This window comes from Tupaia chinensis, unplaced genomic scaffold, assembly GCF_000334495.1.
Source record: "Tupaia chinensis unplaced genomic scaffold, TupChi_1.0 Scaffold000477_1, whole genome shotgun sequence".
Lineage (NCBI taxonomy): Eukaryota > Metazoa > Chordata > Mammalia > Scandentia > Tupaiidae > Tupaia > Tupaia belangeri.
In genome coordinates, this window is record NW_006159986.1 from 600,272 (window position 1) to 618,980 (window position 18,709).

Sequence of the window (18,709 nt, forward strand, 5' to 3'; positions counted from 1 at the left end):
CTTTAATAAATCAAAATCAAAGAAATGCTAAGAGAGTTTTGCTTAAAACTCAAAGCCAGGAAACAGGTTAGGATTCTGTTCAAATAGTAGGTACATGAATCTATCAATAGCTCAAGACAAGACAAAAATCCTTAAATCTGAAAACAAAGCCTAGAAGAAAATCAGTAATGTTTTAGTAAAAAGTCATAAGATTCTATTTCACCAGTTCAGTCTCATGTACTTAATCTATCTTCTGTTGTGGTCTGATTTTCCCAATTCAATTCTGGGATATAATATTCAACTCCAGACTTATTCCTACCATTAAGTTGGCCATTTTCTTAGTTGTTTTTGAACTCTTATTTCTGGGTGCCTATATTTAGTTTTCCTGGTATAGCACTCCCTTTAGAACTTCCTGGAGAGCGGGTCTGGTGTTGGTAAATTCTTTCAAGTTCTGTTTATCTGAGAATGTCCTTGTCTTTTCTCCCCACATGAAGGATAATCTTGCCGGGTACAGTATTCTTGGTTGAAACTGCTTTTCCCTTAACATTTTGAATATATTTTCCCATTCTTTCCTCGCTCGCATTATTTCTGATGGGAGGTTCCCTGTTAGCCTGATGAGATATTCTTTGTAGGTAACTTGATGTTTCTTTCTTGGCTTGTCTTTGTGTATGGTTTTGGTCAATCTGGCTATAATGTATCTTGGATATCTTCTTGGGTTGATTCTATTTGGGGTCTTTTGTATTTCTTGGGACTGGATCTTTGAATGCCTCTCTAGGTTTGGAAAGTTTTCTTCCAGGATTTCATGGAATAGATTATTAATGCCCTTATGAGTCTCTTCACCTTCTGGGATGCCAATTATCCAGATCTGGACGTTTGATGGTATCTAGTATTTCTCGTATATTATTCTGATTTGGGGAGGCAATTTTCTCAGTCTTCATGGTAGATTTTTCTAGGCCAGTGATTCTATCTTCTACATTTGAGATTTGATTTTCTGTATGATCTAGTCTGCTTTTAATACTTTCAAGGGAGGTTCTGACTTCCTGTATTATTGCCTTTGTCTCTAACAGTTTCATTTGATTCTTTTTCATGATGTGTATTTCCTCTTTCAGATTTCGCAAGAACTTCACCTCCTGGAACTCATCGGCTCCCTTCTCCTGCCTCTTCTGCAGTTCACTGTCTCTCTTCTCTTCCATCTGTTAGCTCTGTCACTATGAATTTTATAAATTCTTTATCTGACATTTCTGTGAGTTCCATTGTACCATCTGAGGATGAAGAAGAGTTATTCTTTTCCCTTGAAGGAGAGGTATTTTCTTGCTTTCTCATGTTTTTTCCCTGTGGTGATTTCTGGTCATCTGATGGATGGTGCATTGCTTCCTAAATCCTGAAGCTCAATCTGAGCTTTCAGAGGTGTGCAGGAGGAAGTGACCTGCAATATCTCTTCCGTTCAGTTTTTCACTCTTTGTGCGTCAGATTCAGTGGGAATTGAGGAATATTCTGACCCTAATTACATTCAGATGTTTGGATACTGTTCACTTTGACCTGTCTAGACACTTAGTGCGTGGAGGTTGAGCAGCCAAGGAATGAAGTTAAAAGAAAAAGAATTAGAGAAGAGCAAAGAAGAAAAAAAAAATAAAAGAAAAAATATGAAGAAAAAAAAGACAATAAGAAATTTTGTATTTTAATTTTAAAAAGCAAAAAATGAAAACCCCGTGGCACGCGCACACTAGCCATCTCAGGATGGGCTTGGGTTTGTGTCTCTCCTAAATGGGAAGGGAAAGGCACCAATTAGCATAATAAAGGAGGGGCTTGAGAGCCCAGAGAATACTTTACCTTAAAAAACAAAATTAAAAACACAGGGAGACAGAGAGAGATGGAGAGAAGGATACAGAGGTAGCCCTACCCACTAGAAACGAATCTAGAGGGAGAAATCTCAGCAGATGATGTTCATTTTTAGGCCCTGAAAGCAATATTTCACAACTCAAGTTCAGTAGCCATCTCAGGATGGTATTATTATTATTGTTTTTTTGAGAGGTTTTCGCTATAGGGTGCGTGCGCTCGCCAGAGAGAGACATAGAGATAGAAAGTGAGAAATCACCCCCCAGGGGGGATGGACAGTAGCAATCCCTTCTCCATTCTCCTCTCCGGATCTTGGGCACGCACACACACACGCCCGGTGTGAGTTTTAAGCCACTGGGTCCAGGACATGAACCGCGGTCGACTATGTGGAAGTCCAGCGACATAGCCATTACGCTAACTGCTGGTTCCCGTTATATTTTTAATTTAACCAGAGAGAGACAGTGACAGAGACAGAAAGAAAGTAAGAAAGCAAGCCATCAGTTCCAGAACTTGAACTGCAGTTGGCCATGTGGGAGTCCAGTGCCCTCAAACACCACACTACCTGCTGGTCCCAAGATGTACACTACTTTTTAAAAATTTTTTTGAGAGATTTTTGCAATAGGGTATGTGCACTTGCCGGAGAAACAGAAAACGAGAAATCACCCATGGGGAGATGGCCACACCACAATCCCTTCTCCATTCTCTTCTAGGGGTTTTGGGCACATGCACACATGTGCCCAGTGTGAGTTTCAAGCTGCTGGGTCCAGGACTCACACCTGATTTGCTATGTGGGAATGCTTAACCATCATGCCCCCCAAGATGTACATTCTTAAAAAAAAAAAAAAATTTTACATTCTACACTGAGTTTGTTTCTTTGCCTTTTTCTTTTTATTTTTTAGAGTGTAGTGCTAGTTATGATTGGAAGGGACACTCAGATCCACCTACACAGGTAAATGCAGTACTTTATGATATAACCATATTAGATATCCAGCACCTAGGACTGGGCCTGGTATAGCATAGATGCCCAACATATGTTATGCAAAGGAGTAAGCAAAAAGCTAGTGTACAGTTTATAAAAAGATGAAATTAGTAAGGACTCATTCATTTTAATTATTAAATATATATATATATAGCATATATACATATAACTATGCATTATATATATATATATATACACATACACATATATATATATACACACACACACACATATGTGTCTTCATTATAAAACGGATTAGACATGGTTCATACAGCAATTTGCCACAATAGTTATTCTACCCCTCCTATCAATAGCAACCAGTAAAATTATCGTTTTGTCACGATAATGTCAAGTGACAAAAATGGATTGCTAAGTATAATGTAGAAATTAACTGGGGCCGGCAGGTGGCATGGTGGTTAAGGATGCTGGACTCCCACATGGCCAACTGTGGTTTGAGCCCCAGACCTGGCAGCTTGCTTTCTCACTTTACCTCTCTCTTGCTCTGTCCCTCTCTGGTCACATTTAATTAATTAATTAAGGTAAGAAAGATAATTCCTTAAAAAAAAAAACACAAAAGAAATTAACTTTGGGTTGGGACCAGCAGTTAGCATAATGGCTATGTCACTGAACTCCCATGTAGTTGACCGCGGTTCAAGTCCCAGACCCAGAGGCTTAAACTCACGCCGGGCATGTGTGCGGGGCGTGCCCAAGATCCCAAGAGAAGAATGAAGGAAAAGGGATTGCAGCTTGGCCATCCCCCTAGGAGGTGATTTCTCACTTTCTGTCTCTCTGTCTCTCTCTGTCTTTCTGGTGAGCGCACGCACCCTATAGCAAAAAATAAAAACCTCTCCAAGAAAAAAAAATTAACTTTGGGAATAGAATCTGGTTTGCTCTACCAACATTTATTCATTCATTCATTCATTCATTCATTCATTCAAGCTATCATCTTAAAAAATATGAGGGAAATCAGCAGACGGCCTAACAGTGACAAGGCTGGAGTCCACACGTAGTTGACTGTTGTTCGAGTCCTGGATCTGGCGGTTTAAAACTCATGCTGTGCACGTGTGCATGTGTGTCAAAGATCCCAAGTAGGGAATGGAGGAGAAGGGACTGCAGCTTGGTCATCCCCTCTGAGGGAAAATTTCTCACTTTTCGTTTCTCCGTCTGTCCAACAAGTGCATGCATCCTATAGCAAAACACTCTCTCTCAAAAAAAAAAAAGATGAAATAACATAAAAATTAGACCCTCAAAAGCCTTTTATACATCTATGTGTGTGTTTTTGTGTGTTTATATAAAATAAGAACATACAATGATGTGTCTCATTACAATTTTAAGTTGAGCCTAACTTTTTCTTTTTTTTAAAGAGATTTTTGTTATAAGGCACATGTACTTGCCAGAGAGACAGAGACAGAAAGCAAGAAAGCACCCTCAGAGGGAATGGTCATGCCACCATCCCTTCTCCTCCTGTTCCTCTTGGGATTTTGAGCATGAACACACAGCACCCAGCGTGAGGTTTAAGCACCAGGTCTGAGACTCTAACTGCAGTCAACTACATGGGAGTCCAATGATGAAACCATTACACCATCTGCTGGTCCCAAGCCTAACCTTTTACTGATTTTTCAAGGAAAATGTTTCCTTGGTATAATATAAAAATAAGAATCAGGAAAAGTTAGAGACAGTATATCTAATCAAATTCCATCACAAAGTTCCATGTGTTTGGACAGGTATGCTGTGGGGAGGAAATATCCTTTGAAATATAACAACATACAAGAACACCTCAAATAAATGGTTGGCCTACTACTACAGAGGTTGTTGGCATCTGTGACAGTAAGGGGGTACCCTGGTAACCATGTCAACACTTCTTACCCTGGAGACCTGTGCACAACGGCATAAAGTAACAACGTCCAGAAAAGAAAATATCCTAAAAAGGAAAAAGAGGGAAACAAACTTTATTATATGGTAAAGCAGTGTCTCCTAATTTTAGCTTACAAATAATTATGTACACATACACACACACATACACAAAGGCATAAATTCTTTCAAACACAAAAACTTGCAAAGCAACTTACAAAGATAATACTGCACATATAACCACAACAGAGAAAGTACTCTTTTACCGGATAATGTGTAAACAAGTGTTTGTATACAAGTTCCAATACTTACCTGAGGGATGATAAGAGATTTCTAACTGATAAAACTTTTTAAGGGAGAAAACAATTTTCCCACCTTCAGTTATCAAAACCAAAAAGAAAGAATAGTGGGGACCAGCAGATGGTGAAATGGTTATGTCTTTGGACTCCCATGTAGTTGACCATGGCTCACGTCCCGTACCCGGTGGCTTAAAACTCATGCCAGGCACGTGTGCATGACCAAGATCCCAAGAAAATGGAGAAGAGATTGCAGTGTGATCATCCCTCCTGGGGATGATTTCTCACTTTCTATCTCTGTCTCTGTCTCTCTGGTGAGTGCACACACCCTATAGCAGAAATCTCTATTAAAGAAAAAAAAAAGATAATGAAGGATACCTTTTTAAAATTTTCTAGGGGGTGCACATGCTCGCTGGAGACAGAAAGTGACAAAGCAGCCCTCATGGGATATGGTCACTCTGCAATCTCTTCTCCTCCATTTCTCCTTTAAAGATTTTGGGCACACACACATGTACTCAGAGTGCTTTTCAAAATGCCAGTTCTGCGGGACCAGCAGTTAGCATAATGGCTATGTCACTGGATTCCCATGTAGTCGAATGCAGTTCGAGTCCCAGACCTGGTGGCTAAACTCACGCTGGGCACGTGTGCACACATGCCTAAAATCCTGAGAGGAAAATGAAGGAGAAGGGATTGCAACGTGGCCATCTCCCCTGGGAGGTGATTTCTCACTTTCTGTCTCTCTGTCTCTATCTCTCTGGCACGCACACGCGCCCTATAGCAAAAACCTCTCCCTCCTAAAAAAAAAAGATGCCAGTTCTGGGACTAAGCTGTGAGGTTAGGGCTGGCAGGTGGTGTGGTAGTTAAAGGCACTGGACTCCCACATGGCCAAGTGCGGGTCAAGTCCCAGACTTGCTTTCTCACTTTCCCTCTCTTTCTCTCTGTCTTTCTCTGGTCAGATTAAAAAATAAAAATAATAAATAAAGTTGAATAAAATAACTATTTGAGAAAAAAATTGTGGAGTTGGTTGTGTGGGATTCAGCTACCTTAACTACCACACAACAGCTGACTGAGGAGGTATACCTTTATAAGGAATTTTGCAAGAAGAAAAAGAGTATAACAAGATGTAAAAAACCACAACCATAGGGACCAGCAGGTGGTGTGGTGGTTAAGGTGCTGGACACTCCCATGTGGCTGATCACGGTTTGAGTCCCAGACCTGGTGGCTTGCTTTCTCACTTTCTTTCTCCCTGGTCAAATTAAAATAAACAAGTGAATAAGTAAAATTAAAATAAATAAATCTTTAAAAAAAAAAAAACCACAACCATGAAACGTTAAACTCCATGTATAATTCTAACTTAGTCTATTATAAAACTCCTTTAATGCTTCAATATTAGAAAATATTTACAGACTAAAATTCTTTTCAGCTTGATAGAGGCTAAACAAATACTCATTTTTTTTTTTTTGGAGAGGTTTTTTTTTTTTTTTTTCCCTGCAATGGGGCACGTGCGCTCTCCAGACAGAGAGACATAGAGGCAGAAAGCGAGAAATCGCCCCCCAGGGGGGATGGTCATGCCGCAATCCCTTCTCCTCCATTCTCCTCTCGGGATCTTGGGCACTCACGCACACGTGCCCAGCATGAATTTTAAGCCACCTGGTCCGGGACGCAAACCGTGGTCGACTACATGGGAGTCCAGCGACATAGCCATTATGCTAACTGCTGGTTCCCAATGAATACTCATTTTGAAGTAGATCAGTAAGTTACTTGCTTAAATCCTGATAAACTATACCATAAGGTTCCTGTCCAAACAAGGAATTCGGGGAACAAAGTGAACAGACCACTAATGCTTGAAGTCCTCTTCACTCATGAACACCCTTAAAGGTCATCTCAATGTGGATGACAAACTGAGCTCTCCCGCAAGTGGTAAAAAGTACAATAGGAATGTGCTTTAAAGACTGAAGTGGATTAAAGTTAATTTTGTCTTAAGAATTTTATGGCATCCTTTGAGATAACTGAAGATACCAGGAAAGTTACAAAATGGAGGTCAGAAAATAATCTGAAGAAGGCAGGCTAGATTTTTGATTCCATAGTTACCCTAAGTACAAAAAACTTCTACATCACCTAGAAAAATCAACATTTTGTTGTTCAGTTATCAGTCACACTTTAGAACTTAGAATAGTTGGGCTAATTATTACATCAGATTAAAAAACTGCACATTTTATAAATATTTTCAGTTTTTAAAAAACTTGAGGGGCTGGCAGGTGGTGTGGTGGATAAGGTACTCAATTCCCACATGGCCAACCAGTGTTCAAGTTCTGGACCTGGCAGTTTGCATTCTCTACCACCCCACCTGTCTCTCTCTGGTCATATTAAAAAATAAATTAAATAAAAAGTAATTCTAAAAAAACCCAACTTTGTTTAGGTAAATTATACATAAAATTTACTATTTTAACCTTTTAAAAAAATTTTTTTTATGGCAAAGCAAGACTGGTGGTCTTTATCTGGTGGTGCCAAAAAATGCTATACCAGGAACCAGCAGTTAGCGTAATGGCTATGCCGCTGGACTCCCACATAGTCGACCGCGGTTCGCGTCCTGGACCCAGTGGCTTAAAACTCAGGCTGGGTGCGTGTGCGTGCGTGCCCAAAATCCCGAGAGGAGAATGGAGGAGAAGGGATTGCGGCGTGACCATCCCCCCTGGGAGGTGATTTCTGGCTTTCTGTCTCTATGCCTCTGTCTGGCGATCACAGACGTCCTATAGCATAAACCTCTCAAAAAAAAAAAAAAAAGCTATACTGAAGCCTGAAAAGTACTTCAGCCAGACAGCGTCAAATTCTTTCTCTTCCTTTGTATGATGAAGAGCAGGGACGAACCAAACGTAGTCTCCCACTACCACAAATCATGCAGTCTAACTTCCCGCTTTTAGGGGAAATCGTAGAGATCAGCAATGGATGGGCTTCACCTTGGGTAAAACCACCTATGATGTCTCCCCTGCCGGGTATTATTTTAACCATTTTAAAGTGGAAATATTTAGACTAATTAAGTTCATTAGCAAATCAATTAAATGGGGGGAAAGGCATATAAAGCAACCATGGATACCAGAGACAATGTGGGAGGTGGGTGGGACATGGCAGAGGGTGAGAGAAAGGGAATCAAGGATTGCAAAAACAAAAACTATACAAGACATAAGACACATGCCCAGCATGAATTTTAAGCCACCTGGTCCGGGACGCAAACCGTGGTCGACTACATGGGAGTCCAGCGACATAGCCATTATGCTAACTGCTGGTTCCCAATGAATACTCATTTTGAAGTAGATCAGTAAGTTACTTGCTTAAATCCTGATAAACTATACCATAAGGTTCCTGTCCAAACAAGGAATTCGGGGAACAAAGTGAACAGACCACTAATGCTTGAAGTCCTCTTCACTCATGAACACCCTTAAAGGTCATCTCAATGTGGATGACAAACTGAGCTCTCCCGCAAGTGGTAAAAAGTACAATAGGAATGTGCTTTAAAGACTGAAGTGGATTAAAGTTAATTTTGTCTTAAGAATTTTATGGCATCCTTTGAGATAACTGAAGATACCAGGAAAGTTACAAAATGGAGGTCAGAAAATAATCTGAAGAAGGCAGGCTAGATTTTTGATTCCATAGTTACCCTAAGTACAAAAAACTTCTACATCACCTAGAAAAATCAACATTTTGTTGTTCAGTTATCAGTCACACTTTAGAACTTAGAATAGTTGGGCTAATTATTACATCAGATTAAAAAACTGCACATTTTATAAATATTTTCAGTTTTTAAAAAACTTGAGGGGCTGGCAGGTGGTGTGGTGGATAAGGTACTCAATTCCCACATGGCCAACCAGTGTTCAAGTTCTGGACCTGGCAGTTTGCATTCTCTACCACCCCACCTGTCTCTCTCTGGTCATATTAAAAAATAAATTAAATAAAAAGTAATTCTAAAAAAACCCAACTTTGTTTAGGTAAATTATACATAAAATTTACTATTTTAACCTTTTAAAAAAATTTTTTTTATGGCAAAGCAAGACTGGTGGTCTTTATCTGGTGGTGCCAAAAAATGCTATACCAGGAACCAGCAGTTAGCGTAATGGCTATGCCGCTGGACTCCCACATAGTCGACCGCGGTTCGCGTCCTGGACCCAGTGGCTTAAAACTCAGGCTGGGTGCGTGTGCGTGCGTGCCCAAAATCCCGAGAGGAGAATGGAGGAGAAGGGATTGCGGCGTGACCATCCCCCCTGGGAGGTGATTTCTGGCTTTCTGTCTCTATGCCTCTGTCTGGCGATCACAGACGTCCTATAGCATAAACCTCTCAAAAAAAAAAAAAAAAGCTATACTGAAGACTGAAAAGTACTTCAGCCAGACAGCGTCAAATTCTTTCTCTTCCTTTGTATGATGAAGAGCAGGGACGAACCAAACGTAGTCTCCCACTACCACAAATCATGCAGTCTAACTTCCCGCTTTTAGGGGAAATCGTAGAGATCAGCAATGGATGGGCTTCACCTTGGGTAAAACCACCTATGATGTCTCCCCTGCCGGGTATTATTTTAACCATTTTAAAGTGGAAATATTTAGACTAATTAAGTTCATTAGCAAATCAATTAAATGGGGGGAAAGGCATATAAAGCAACCATGGATACCAGAGACAATGTGGGAGGTGGGTGGGACATGGCAGAGGGTGAGAGAAAGGGAATCAAGGATTGCAAAAACAAAAACTATACAAGACATAAGAAATGGAAAATTACTTGCTGATAACAAGTTTGTTGATGTGCTTGATTGAGCCAATATACAGTGTATTTTGGATGGAAAATTCATTTGTGTACTGTAATGATGTATAGTGAATTAATGTAAAAAATAAATAAATTTAAAGAAAAAAAAAAAGTCAAGACTAAGGAACTGTCCCGGATTAAAGAAGACTAGAGAGGCATGACAGTTTAATGGACAGTTTAATCCTAGATTGGACCCTGGGCCAGAGGAAGGACATAATTGCGCTATTGAGGAATCTGAGTAAGGTTTGTAGATTAGTTAACAGTACTGTTTTAGCACTAATTTCCTGATTTCTATAGCTTTATTGTTGAGACCAAGAGGCTAATACTTAGGCTATGGTATACTTGAATTCTTTTGTTCTTTCAATTTGCCAGAGAGCATGTGTATTTGTCAGAGAGAGTGAGAAAGTACCCAATGGGATGCAGTCACACTGCAATCCCTTCTCCCCAATTTCTCCATCTTGTCCGATCCTGGGCATGCACTTTTATGCACCCAGTGTATTTTGCTAGCCACTGGGCCCAGTACTCAAACTTCACAGTTGGTTATGTAGGATCTGGCTACTCCAACGACCAGGCCATTGGGCTGGCTCTACTATAAATTCTTTGTCCTATTTTTGCTAGTTTTTGTTTGTGTGATACTATTTCAAAGTGAGAACTTAAAAATAATAACATCTAAAAAAGAAAGAAAGAAAGAAAAAGATACAGAAAAGCATAATGAAAAGTACGTTTTTCTTTTCCTGTTTACCAACTACCCAGATCCTTTCCCAGGTGCATCAGCTATTCCCAGTCTTAAACTGTATACTTCAAAGCATTTTTAACTATGTACTGAAAATTTTAAAAGAAATATTTAAACTTAATTTTTTAAGAGAGATTTTTGCTACAAGATGCATGCACTCGCCAGGGAGAGAGACAGAGAGAGAAAGTGAGAAGTCACCCGCCGGGGGGTTGGCAATGATGCAATCCCTTCTCTTGGGATTTTGGGCACACATGCACACACACACATGCCCAGCATAAGTTTTAAACTGTCAGGTCCAGGATTCACAGTCAACTACATGGGAGTCCAGCAACATAACCATTACACCATCTGCTGGTCCCAAACATAATTAACTTTTAAAAATTACAAATACACCAGATTCAATTTATTAATGTTTATGCTGATCAATTATTATCTGTCTAGTGTAATGTCAAATATAGCAATAAAGACTCTTTCTTATTTTGTTTTAATGGTTCAAAGTGTAAACCAACTGTTTTATATACTTAAAGGCATTCCTATGTAGTATGTTTTATGGTATCAAATCAGTTTCTTTACTTTCCAGGATATCACTTGGTCTCCAATTTATGAAGAAACTTGTTTTCAACATTAAGTTCAGAATTGGTTGCTTGGAACTCAAGTTTCCTTTCCCATAGAGATTGTGCCTTAAATAGTAGTTAGGTTCTCTTCTTAGTTTAGATAGGAACCAATTTAACCTACCATGTATACAAGGGGCAGTTTCAACATAACATATAAATTAGAACCGAAGTCTCAATGATAAAAATGTTGGTAAGGACAAGTTATGTCCAGTGTTTCAATCTGAGAAGTTAGACATGTATCTTCTTTCTGCAATCTCCACCTTTCCCAACCACTTAACTCACGTCTATACCCTAGAGAAAGAGTGAGATATTCCTTTTTCCATTCCCAAATCCAGCCATAGTAGTGTGCTATATGCTAAGTAGCAGAACTAGTACTGGGATATAGTTACATAACTGTTAGTTGTAACTAATGCTGAAGAGTGAGGAGCCAGGAAGAAATAAGGAGAGACAACTCATGTGGCTGTGCATAGACCTGGTAAACTGTAGTACTGCTCACATGCATTCATACACTCCCTCCTCCACATACTTCTTCACTCCATCAATGTTGGGCTTGGACATGTGACTTGCTTTAGGTAACAGACTGGAAGTGGATATGATGTATGGCACAGCAAGTACAACTTTAAAGTAACTAAAATGATTGGGCTTGATTTCTTTTGTACCTCTTCTAAAGCCTTAGATACAGATGAGGCCATGGACATTTGAGTTGTTTGTGGCACAGCAAAACCTAATCAGTTCAGAAACTTTTCCTTATACAATTACTTTTGCAAAGTCATCATCTGTCTGGTGACTACAGACTTTACAGCTCATCAGCAGGTACTAGAGTGAGATCAGAAATGGTAACTAGGGTGGGACCAGCAGTTCGCATAATGGCTATGTCGCTGGACTCCCATGTAGTCGACCGTGGTTCGAATCCTGGACCCGGTGGCTTAAACTCATGCCGGGGGCATGTGCGTGCGTGCCCAAGATCCCGAGAGGAGAATGGAGGAGAAGGGATTGCGGCGTGGCCATCCCCCCTGGGGGGTGATTTCTCGCTTTCTATCTCTCTGTCGCTCTCTTTCTGGCGAGCGCACGCGCCCTATAGCAAAAACCTCTCAAAAAAAAAAAAAAAAAGAAATGGTAACTAGGGGGCATGGTGGTTAAGGGTGCTAGACTCTCACATGGCTGACTATAGTCCCAGACCTGGAGGCTTACCTTCTCTCTCTCTCGCTCGCTCGCTTTATCCCTCTCTGGTCAAATTAAAAATAAATAAATCAAGTTAAAGTAAAATAATTATTTTAAAAAAATGGTAACTAGAGCAAAGTGATGATGTAGGGATTGAAGTAGCTAAATCCCACATGGCCAATTACACAGCTTGAACCCCAGACCCAGCAGCTTGAAAAGCATACCGGGTGTGTGTGCACCTGCGTATGTATGCACAAAATCCCCAAAAGAGGGAGAAATGGAGAAGGATTGTGGCATAATTACCTTGGTGGGGATGCTTTCTCACTTCCCTTCTCCTCTCTCCTCTCTTTCTCTCTCCAGCTAGCATATGCACCCACCGGCAAATTTTAAAAAAGAAAAGAAATGGAGACTAAAGCTAGAAATGGCAGGGGTAAGCAATGCTACAATCTAAAGAATTACAGAAAATGTTCCCTATAGTACCCTCATCTTTTGGCTGGATTTCTCTAACAGCCTTCTTATTGCTCCACACACCTATCTTCTAAATCTGGTCTTCATGTAGTAGCCAGACAAATCCTTAAATATAAAAACATAAACCATAACAAGATAGGGCCAGTTACCAGAGAGTCAGATAAATTCTCTAAATCTTAGTGAGTTTTAAATAAACTAATATAATTTTTAATGGTTCAAATAGTGGTACCATCATAAAAAAATTAGACTATTTCTTAGTGTATTCAGTTTAAAGCAACAATAAAGAACATAACCCATTTAAAAAATATTTCTTGAGACCAACAGTTGGCATAATGGCTATGTTGCTGGACACCCATGTAGTTGACCATGGTTCGAGTCCCGGAACTGGTGGTTTAAACTCACACTGGGCGGGTGGTATGTGTGTCCCCAAGATCCCAAGAGGAGAATTGAGGAGAAGGGATTGCAGCACGCCATCCCCCCCCCCGCCCCCCACCAAGGGGGGTGATTTCTCGCTCGCTCGCTTGCTCTCTCTCGCTCTCTCTCTCTCTCTCTCTCTGTCTTCTGGCAAGCACACGCGCCCTATAGCAAAAACCTCTCCAAAAAGATATTTCTCTCTTTTTTTAATTGCTTAAAGGTACATACACTTGCCGCAGAGACCAAGAGAGGAAAAGGGAGAGTGTACTCCCACATTGGGCATGGTCACACTAGAATACCTTCTTCATTTCTCCAATCTGATGGTATTTTAGGCGCACACACCCACATATACATACATATATATTTTTCAAGCTGCTTGGGCTGGGATTCAATCTGTAGTTGGCCATGTGGGAAAAGGGACCAGTAGATGTAATAATGGTTGGCCATGTGGGATTTAGCTTCCTTAACCACTACACTGTGGAGACAGTTCAAAGAAAAATTATTTTTGTCTCTTTAAAGATGGCCAACTTCACAGCAAATGGGGTCATGGTTACGTTGCTGGACTCCCACACGGAGACTGTGGTTCGAGTCCCAAACCTGGTGGCTTGAAAATCACACTGGGTACATGTACATGCATGCCCAAGATCCCAGGAGGAGAATAGACTGCAGCAAGGCCATCCTTCTTGGGGGGTGATTTCTCACTTTCCCTCTTACTGTCTCTGTCTCTCCAGTGAGCGTAAGTGCCCTATGGCAAAAACCTCTGGGGGGAAATAAAAGAACATGGCCAACTTTCACTGACATTTTAGAAAGACAAGTATTCAGGACATATTCTCCAATGGCTCTTTGTAGTCTAATGATAAACACTATTATTTGAACCACACATGATCTGCAAGTATACATTGCTTCTATGGAAAATGCATTCTAAATTTGATTTGGTTACTTTTTCTCACCATTTTTTTGTTTGTTTGTTTATTGTTTCATTTTTAAGGTTTTTGCCATAAGGTGCATGTGGTCACCAGAAGCAGAGACTGAGAAGGAAAGTGAGAAATTACCCCCTGTCCAGGGGGATGGTCTTACTGCAATTTCTTCTCCATTTTCCTCCTGAGATTTTGGGCATATGCGCACATGCGCCCGGATTGATTTTCAAGCAGCCCAGGCTGGGACTCAAGCTGCACTTGAACATGTAGGAGTTTAGCGTCTTAACCACCACACCATCTGTTGACCCTTTTCTCTAATGTATAAAGTCTACAGAATATATAAATGTTATAAGGTATAGTCTGTGCTTGCAAGAATCTTGCAATTTAGAAGAGGACTTAGATATGCAAATACTGGGTCATTGGCAAAGTCATGACATATTTTTCTACGTTTTTCTATGCAAAAGTACACGTTAACTTTTCTGACAACTCAATACTTAGGAATGCCTGGAATATTTTTCTTTACCAGTAATACAGGAGAGATTATTTTCTACACTGAAGCAAGCATGGGGTTGGTTATAGGGTAGACTGCAGAAGCTCCTAAGGGTAAGAAGTAGATGACCCTGGGACCAGCAGGTGCCATAATAGTTAATGTCATTGGACTCCCACATAGTTGACCACAGTTTGAGTCCCAGATCTGGTGGCTTAAAAAACACGCCAGGTTGGGACCAACAGTTAGCATAATGGCTATGTTGCTGGACTCCCACGTAGTCAACTGCAGTTCGAGTCCCGGACCTGGTGGCTTAAACTCACGCCGGGTGCGTGTGCATGTGTGTCCAAGATTCCAAGAGGAGAATGGAGGAGAAGGGATTGCGGCATGGCCATCCCCTCTGGGGGGTGATTTCTCACTTTCTATCTCTCTGTCTCTCTCTGTTCTGGGGAGCGCACGTGTCCTATAGCAAAAAACTCTAAAAAAAAAAAAAAAAAAAAAAGAACATGCTAGGCACATGTGGGTGTATGTCCAAAATCCCAAGAGAAGAATGGAAGAGAAGGGATTGCAGCATGGCCAGCCCTGCTGCGGGGGTGTGTATGTGTGTGATTTTTCACTTTCTGCCTCTGTTGCTTCAGTGAGTGCACACACCCTATAGCAAAAGTTATTTCTTAAAAAAAAAAAAAAAAAAAAAAAAATAGATTACAAACATTTGCAAAAGAGAATGTACCTTTCTTTCTCTCTCTCTCTCTCTCTCTTTTTTTGGAGAGGCTTTTGCCATTAGACGTATGTGCTCACAAGAAAGAGAGAGAGAAACAGAGACAGAAAGCAAGAAATCACCTCCCAGAGGGGATGGCCATTTCGCAATCCCTTCTCTTCCATTCTCCTCTCAGGATCTTGGGTATACACCACGTGCCCGGTGTGAGTCTAAGCCACCGAGTCTGGGATTCAAACCACAGTTGACTACATGGGAGTCCAGCGACATAGCCATTACGCCAACAGCTGGTCCCCTGTACCTTTCTTTCTCACTCATGATTTTCTATGTAAATGAACAAAAACTATGTTATGACTAAGTGCTCAAAACAGGGGCTCTGAAAATAACTCCTTTCATGTCCATTTCCCCTCAGGTATTCCTGAGTAAGATGTTTGTAAATTGGGGGTTGTATATTTTATGTTATGAATAATACCCTAATATAGATTTATATATTAACAATAAAAGCAGTAAAATCATAAAAATATGTTATAGGCAAGGGCAGTTTCACATTAACTTTTATTTCTTTAAAAAATTTCAAAATAAAGGGCTACAGGGCCAGCAGGTGGTATAGTAGTTAAGGAGCTAGATCTAACATGGCCCACTCCATGGTTTAATTCCTGGAGCTGGTGGCTTGAAAAACACACCAGACATATGTGCATGTGTGCTCAGAATCTCAAGAAGCGAATGGAGGAAAAGCGACCGCAGCATAGCATTCCCCCTTGGGGTTGATTTCTCACTTTCCTTCTCTCACTGTCTTTCCAATAAGTGCGTGTGGTCTATAACAAAAATCCAATAAAATAAATAAATAAAATAAAGGGCTATAATTCCAAATATAAGTCACTTTATGGGCATATTTTTTAAGAGAGAGATTTTTGCTATAGGATGCATGTACTTGCTAGAGAGACAGAAAGAGACAGACAGACGGAAAGAGAGAAGGCACCCCAGGGGGGATGGCCATGCTGCAACTCCTTCTCCTCCATTCTCTTCTCAGGATTTTGGGCATGTATGCCCACGTGCTCAGCATGGGTTTTAAGCTGCCAGGCCTGGGACTTGAACCACAGTCAACTACGTGGTGGGAGTCAAAAGATGTAATCATTACATGATCTACTGGTCCCTACAGGTTTTTTTTTTGGAGAGGTTTTTGCTATAGAGTGCATGCACTCGCCAGAAAGATAGAGACAGACATTGAGGCAGAAAGTGAGAAATCACCCCCCGGGGGCATGGCCACACTGCAATCCTTTCTCCTTCATTCTCCTCTCAGGATCTTGGGCATGCATGCACACACGCCCGGGGTGAGTTTAAGCCACCAGGTCTGGGACTTGAACCACGGTCGACTACTTGGGAGTCCAACCCAACAGTTGGCTATTACGCCAACTGTTGGTCCTGGCATTATTATTTTATTTTTTAAGGTTTTTGCCATAGGGCATGTGTGTTTGCCAGAGAGAGAGGTGGTGAGAAATCAGCCCTCAGTAGGGGATGACAATGCTGTAATCCCCTTGCTTCCATTGTCCTCCTGGGATTTTGGGCATGCACACACATATACCTGGTCTGATTTTCTAGTACCAGGTCTGGGACTCAATTCACGGTCAGTCACGTGAGAATCCAGCACCTTAACCACCATGTCACTCACTGGCCCCTATGAGCATATTTTGATATTGGGGACGAAGAGTGTGGGGTAAAGATAGATTAGTATCACTCTTAAGATCAGCCCATGGGGAACCAGCAGTTAGCATAATGGCTATGTCGCTGGATTCCCACGTAGTCTACCACGGTTCGTGTTCCGGACCCGGTGGCTTAAAACTCACGCCGGGCGCATGTGCATGGATGCCCAAGATCCCGAGAGGAGAATGGAGGAGAAGGGATTGCGGCGTGACCATCCCCTCTGGGGGCTGATTTCTCACTTTCTGTCTCTCTGTCTCTCTCTGTCTGTCTGGCGAGCGCATGCGCCCTATAGCGAAAACCTCTCCAAAAAAAAATAAAAAATAAGCCCATCACACACAGCAACTGTGAGGTTCAAGTCCTGGACCCAGTGGCTTACAAAACATGGTGGGCATGGTAGGCACAGTGGGCACATGAGCATGTGTACCCAAAATCTCAAAAGGAAAGGAAAATGGAGGAGAAGGGAGTGTGGCATGACTATGCCCCATGACAGGTGCTTTTTCACTTTCTCCCAGTCTCTCTGGATAGCACACATATCCTATAGCAAATTTAAAAAAAAAAAAAGAATCATTCCTCAAAAGACTCAAGATAATAAGATAAAAAAAAAATGCTGCCTCTTTTACATTATGTATAAGAATAGGACAAAGAGGGGACCAGCAGGTAGCAGGTGGCTGGAGGCGCTGGGACTTCCACATAGCTGAACATGGCTTAGGTCCCGAACCTAGCAACTTGTTTTCTCATTTTCTCTCTCTTTCTCTCACATACACACACTCATCCCTCTCTGGTCAAATTAAAATAAATAAATAGATAGATAGATAGATAGATAGATAAAATTCTTAAAAAAAAAATAAGAAGCTTTGCGCAATGGCAGTATAGCCAATGAGGTTTATCCAAGACGCGATTATTGCTAATTAAAAAAAAAAGAAGGAATAGGAGAAAGGGAAAAATTAGTAAACAAAATCATTAATAGGTCCAAGTTAGAAGTGAAAAAAATTACTACTAAATTAATCTTAAGTATCTTGATCCATATCTAGAATGGGGCCAGCAGGTTAGGTATGGTGGATGAGGTGCTGGACTCCCACATGGCCGACTGTGGTTCAAGTCCCAGACCTGGTGGCTTCCTTTCTCGCTTTCCCATTCTCTCTCACCCTCTTTCTGTTCAAATTAAAAATTAATAACAAATGGAATGAAATAACTTTAAAAAAATCTATAAATTTTTAAATTCAGACAACACAGATATTATATCTATATGGAAATTATCAATAGCTCTAAAAAGTTTTAAATAGGTAAATATGATGATATACATACCAAAAAAACCCATAAAATTAGCATTCAGACTTACCGTAATAGGAGTTCTTTGGGAAGTTTTTTATTGATGACAGCTTCATCACTATTTGAGAACATATGCAAAAATAAAATCATTGTGTCAGTGTTACTTAAAATCTTATTATGTCCAATTCAGTAGAGACGATCCTTTAGGAAAGAGGTAAAAAAATATAGTGGGTATTATAAGCCAAAGTCATGTGTTTTCTGAGACATTTTAAGCTGAAAAGTGTCTTTGAAGCATTTAATTTGTTCCCTTTCTTTAGAGAAAAAGAATAGCATCCAAAAGTTGTTCTGTATTTACATTTTTGAAATAGAACAATGATTTTCATGAACGATAAAATTTTCTTCTTCAGGTGTTTTAACTTTACCATCAGTAAAATTCTGATATAGTGCAAGTACAGGGTTATTAGTAAGATGTTCCTGTTCTTGAATCTTTTTTTTATTTTCA

General features: G+C 40.5%; 1 protein-coding gene and 2 pseudogenes across 3 annotated transcripts in view; all 3 read right to left on the bottom strand.

Moving 5' to 3' along the window:
• FBXL20 (F-box and leucine rich repeat protein 20) overlaps window positions 1-18,341 on the bottom strand; it is a 66,174-nt gene extending 47,833 nt beyond the window's left edge. For all 3 annotated transcript variants that reach the window (XM_014590693.1, XM_014590694.1, XM_006155882.1), the window contains exons 1-2: window positions 18,278-18,341; window positions 4,661-4,715 (exon numbers count right to left, since the gene is read on the bottom strand). In XM_014590693.1, coding sequence (XP_014446179.1) covers window positions 4,661-4,715; window positions 18,278-18,339 — 117 coding nt within the window. In that variant the 5' untranslated portion in view covers window positions 18,340-18,341. The remainder of the gene's footprint in view (window positions 1-4,660; window positions 4,716-18,277) is intronic.
• On the bottom strand, window positions 7,799-7,941 carry LOC114009152 (uncharacterized; annotated as a pseudogene).
• Window positions 9,363-9,505, bottom strand: LOC114009155 (uncharacterized; annotated as a pseudogene).
• Window positions 18,342-18,709: the final 368 nt, after the last annotated feature.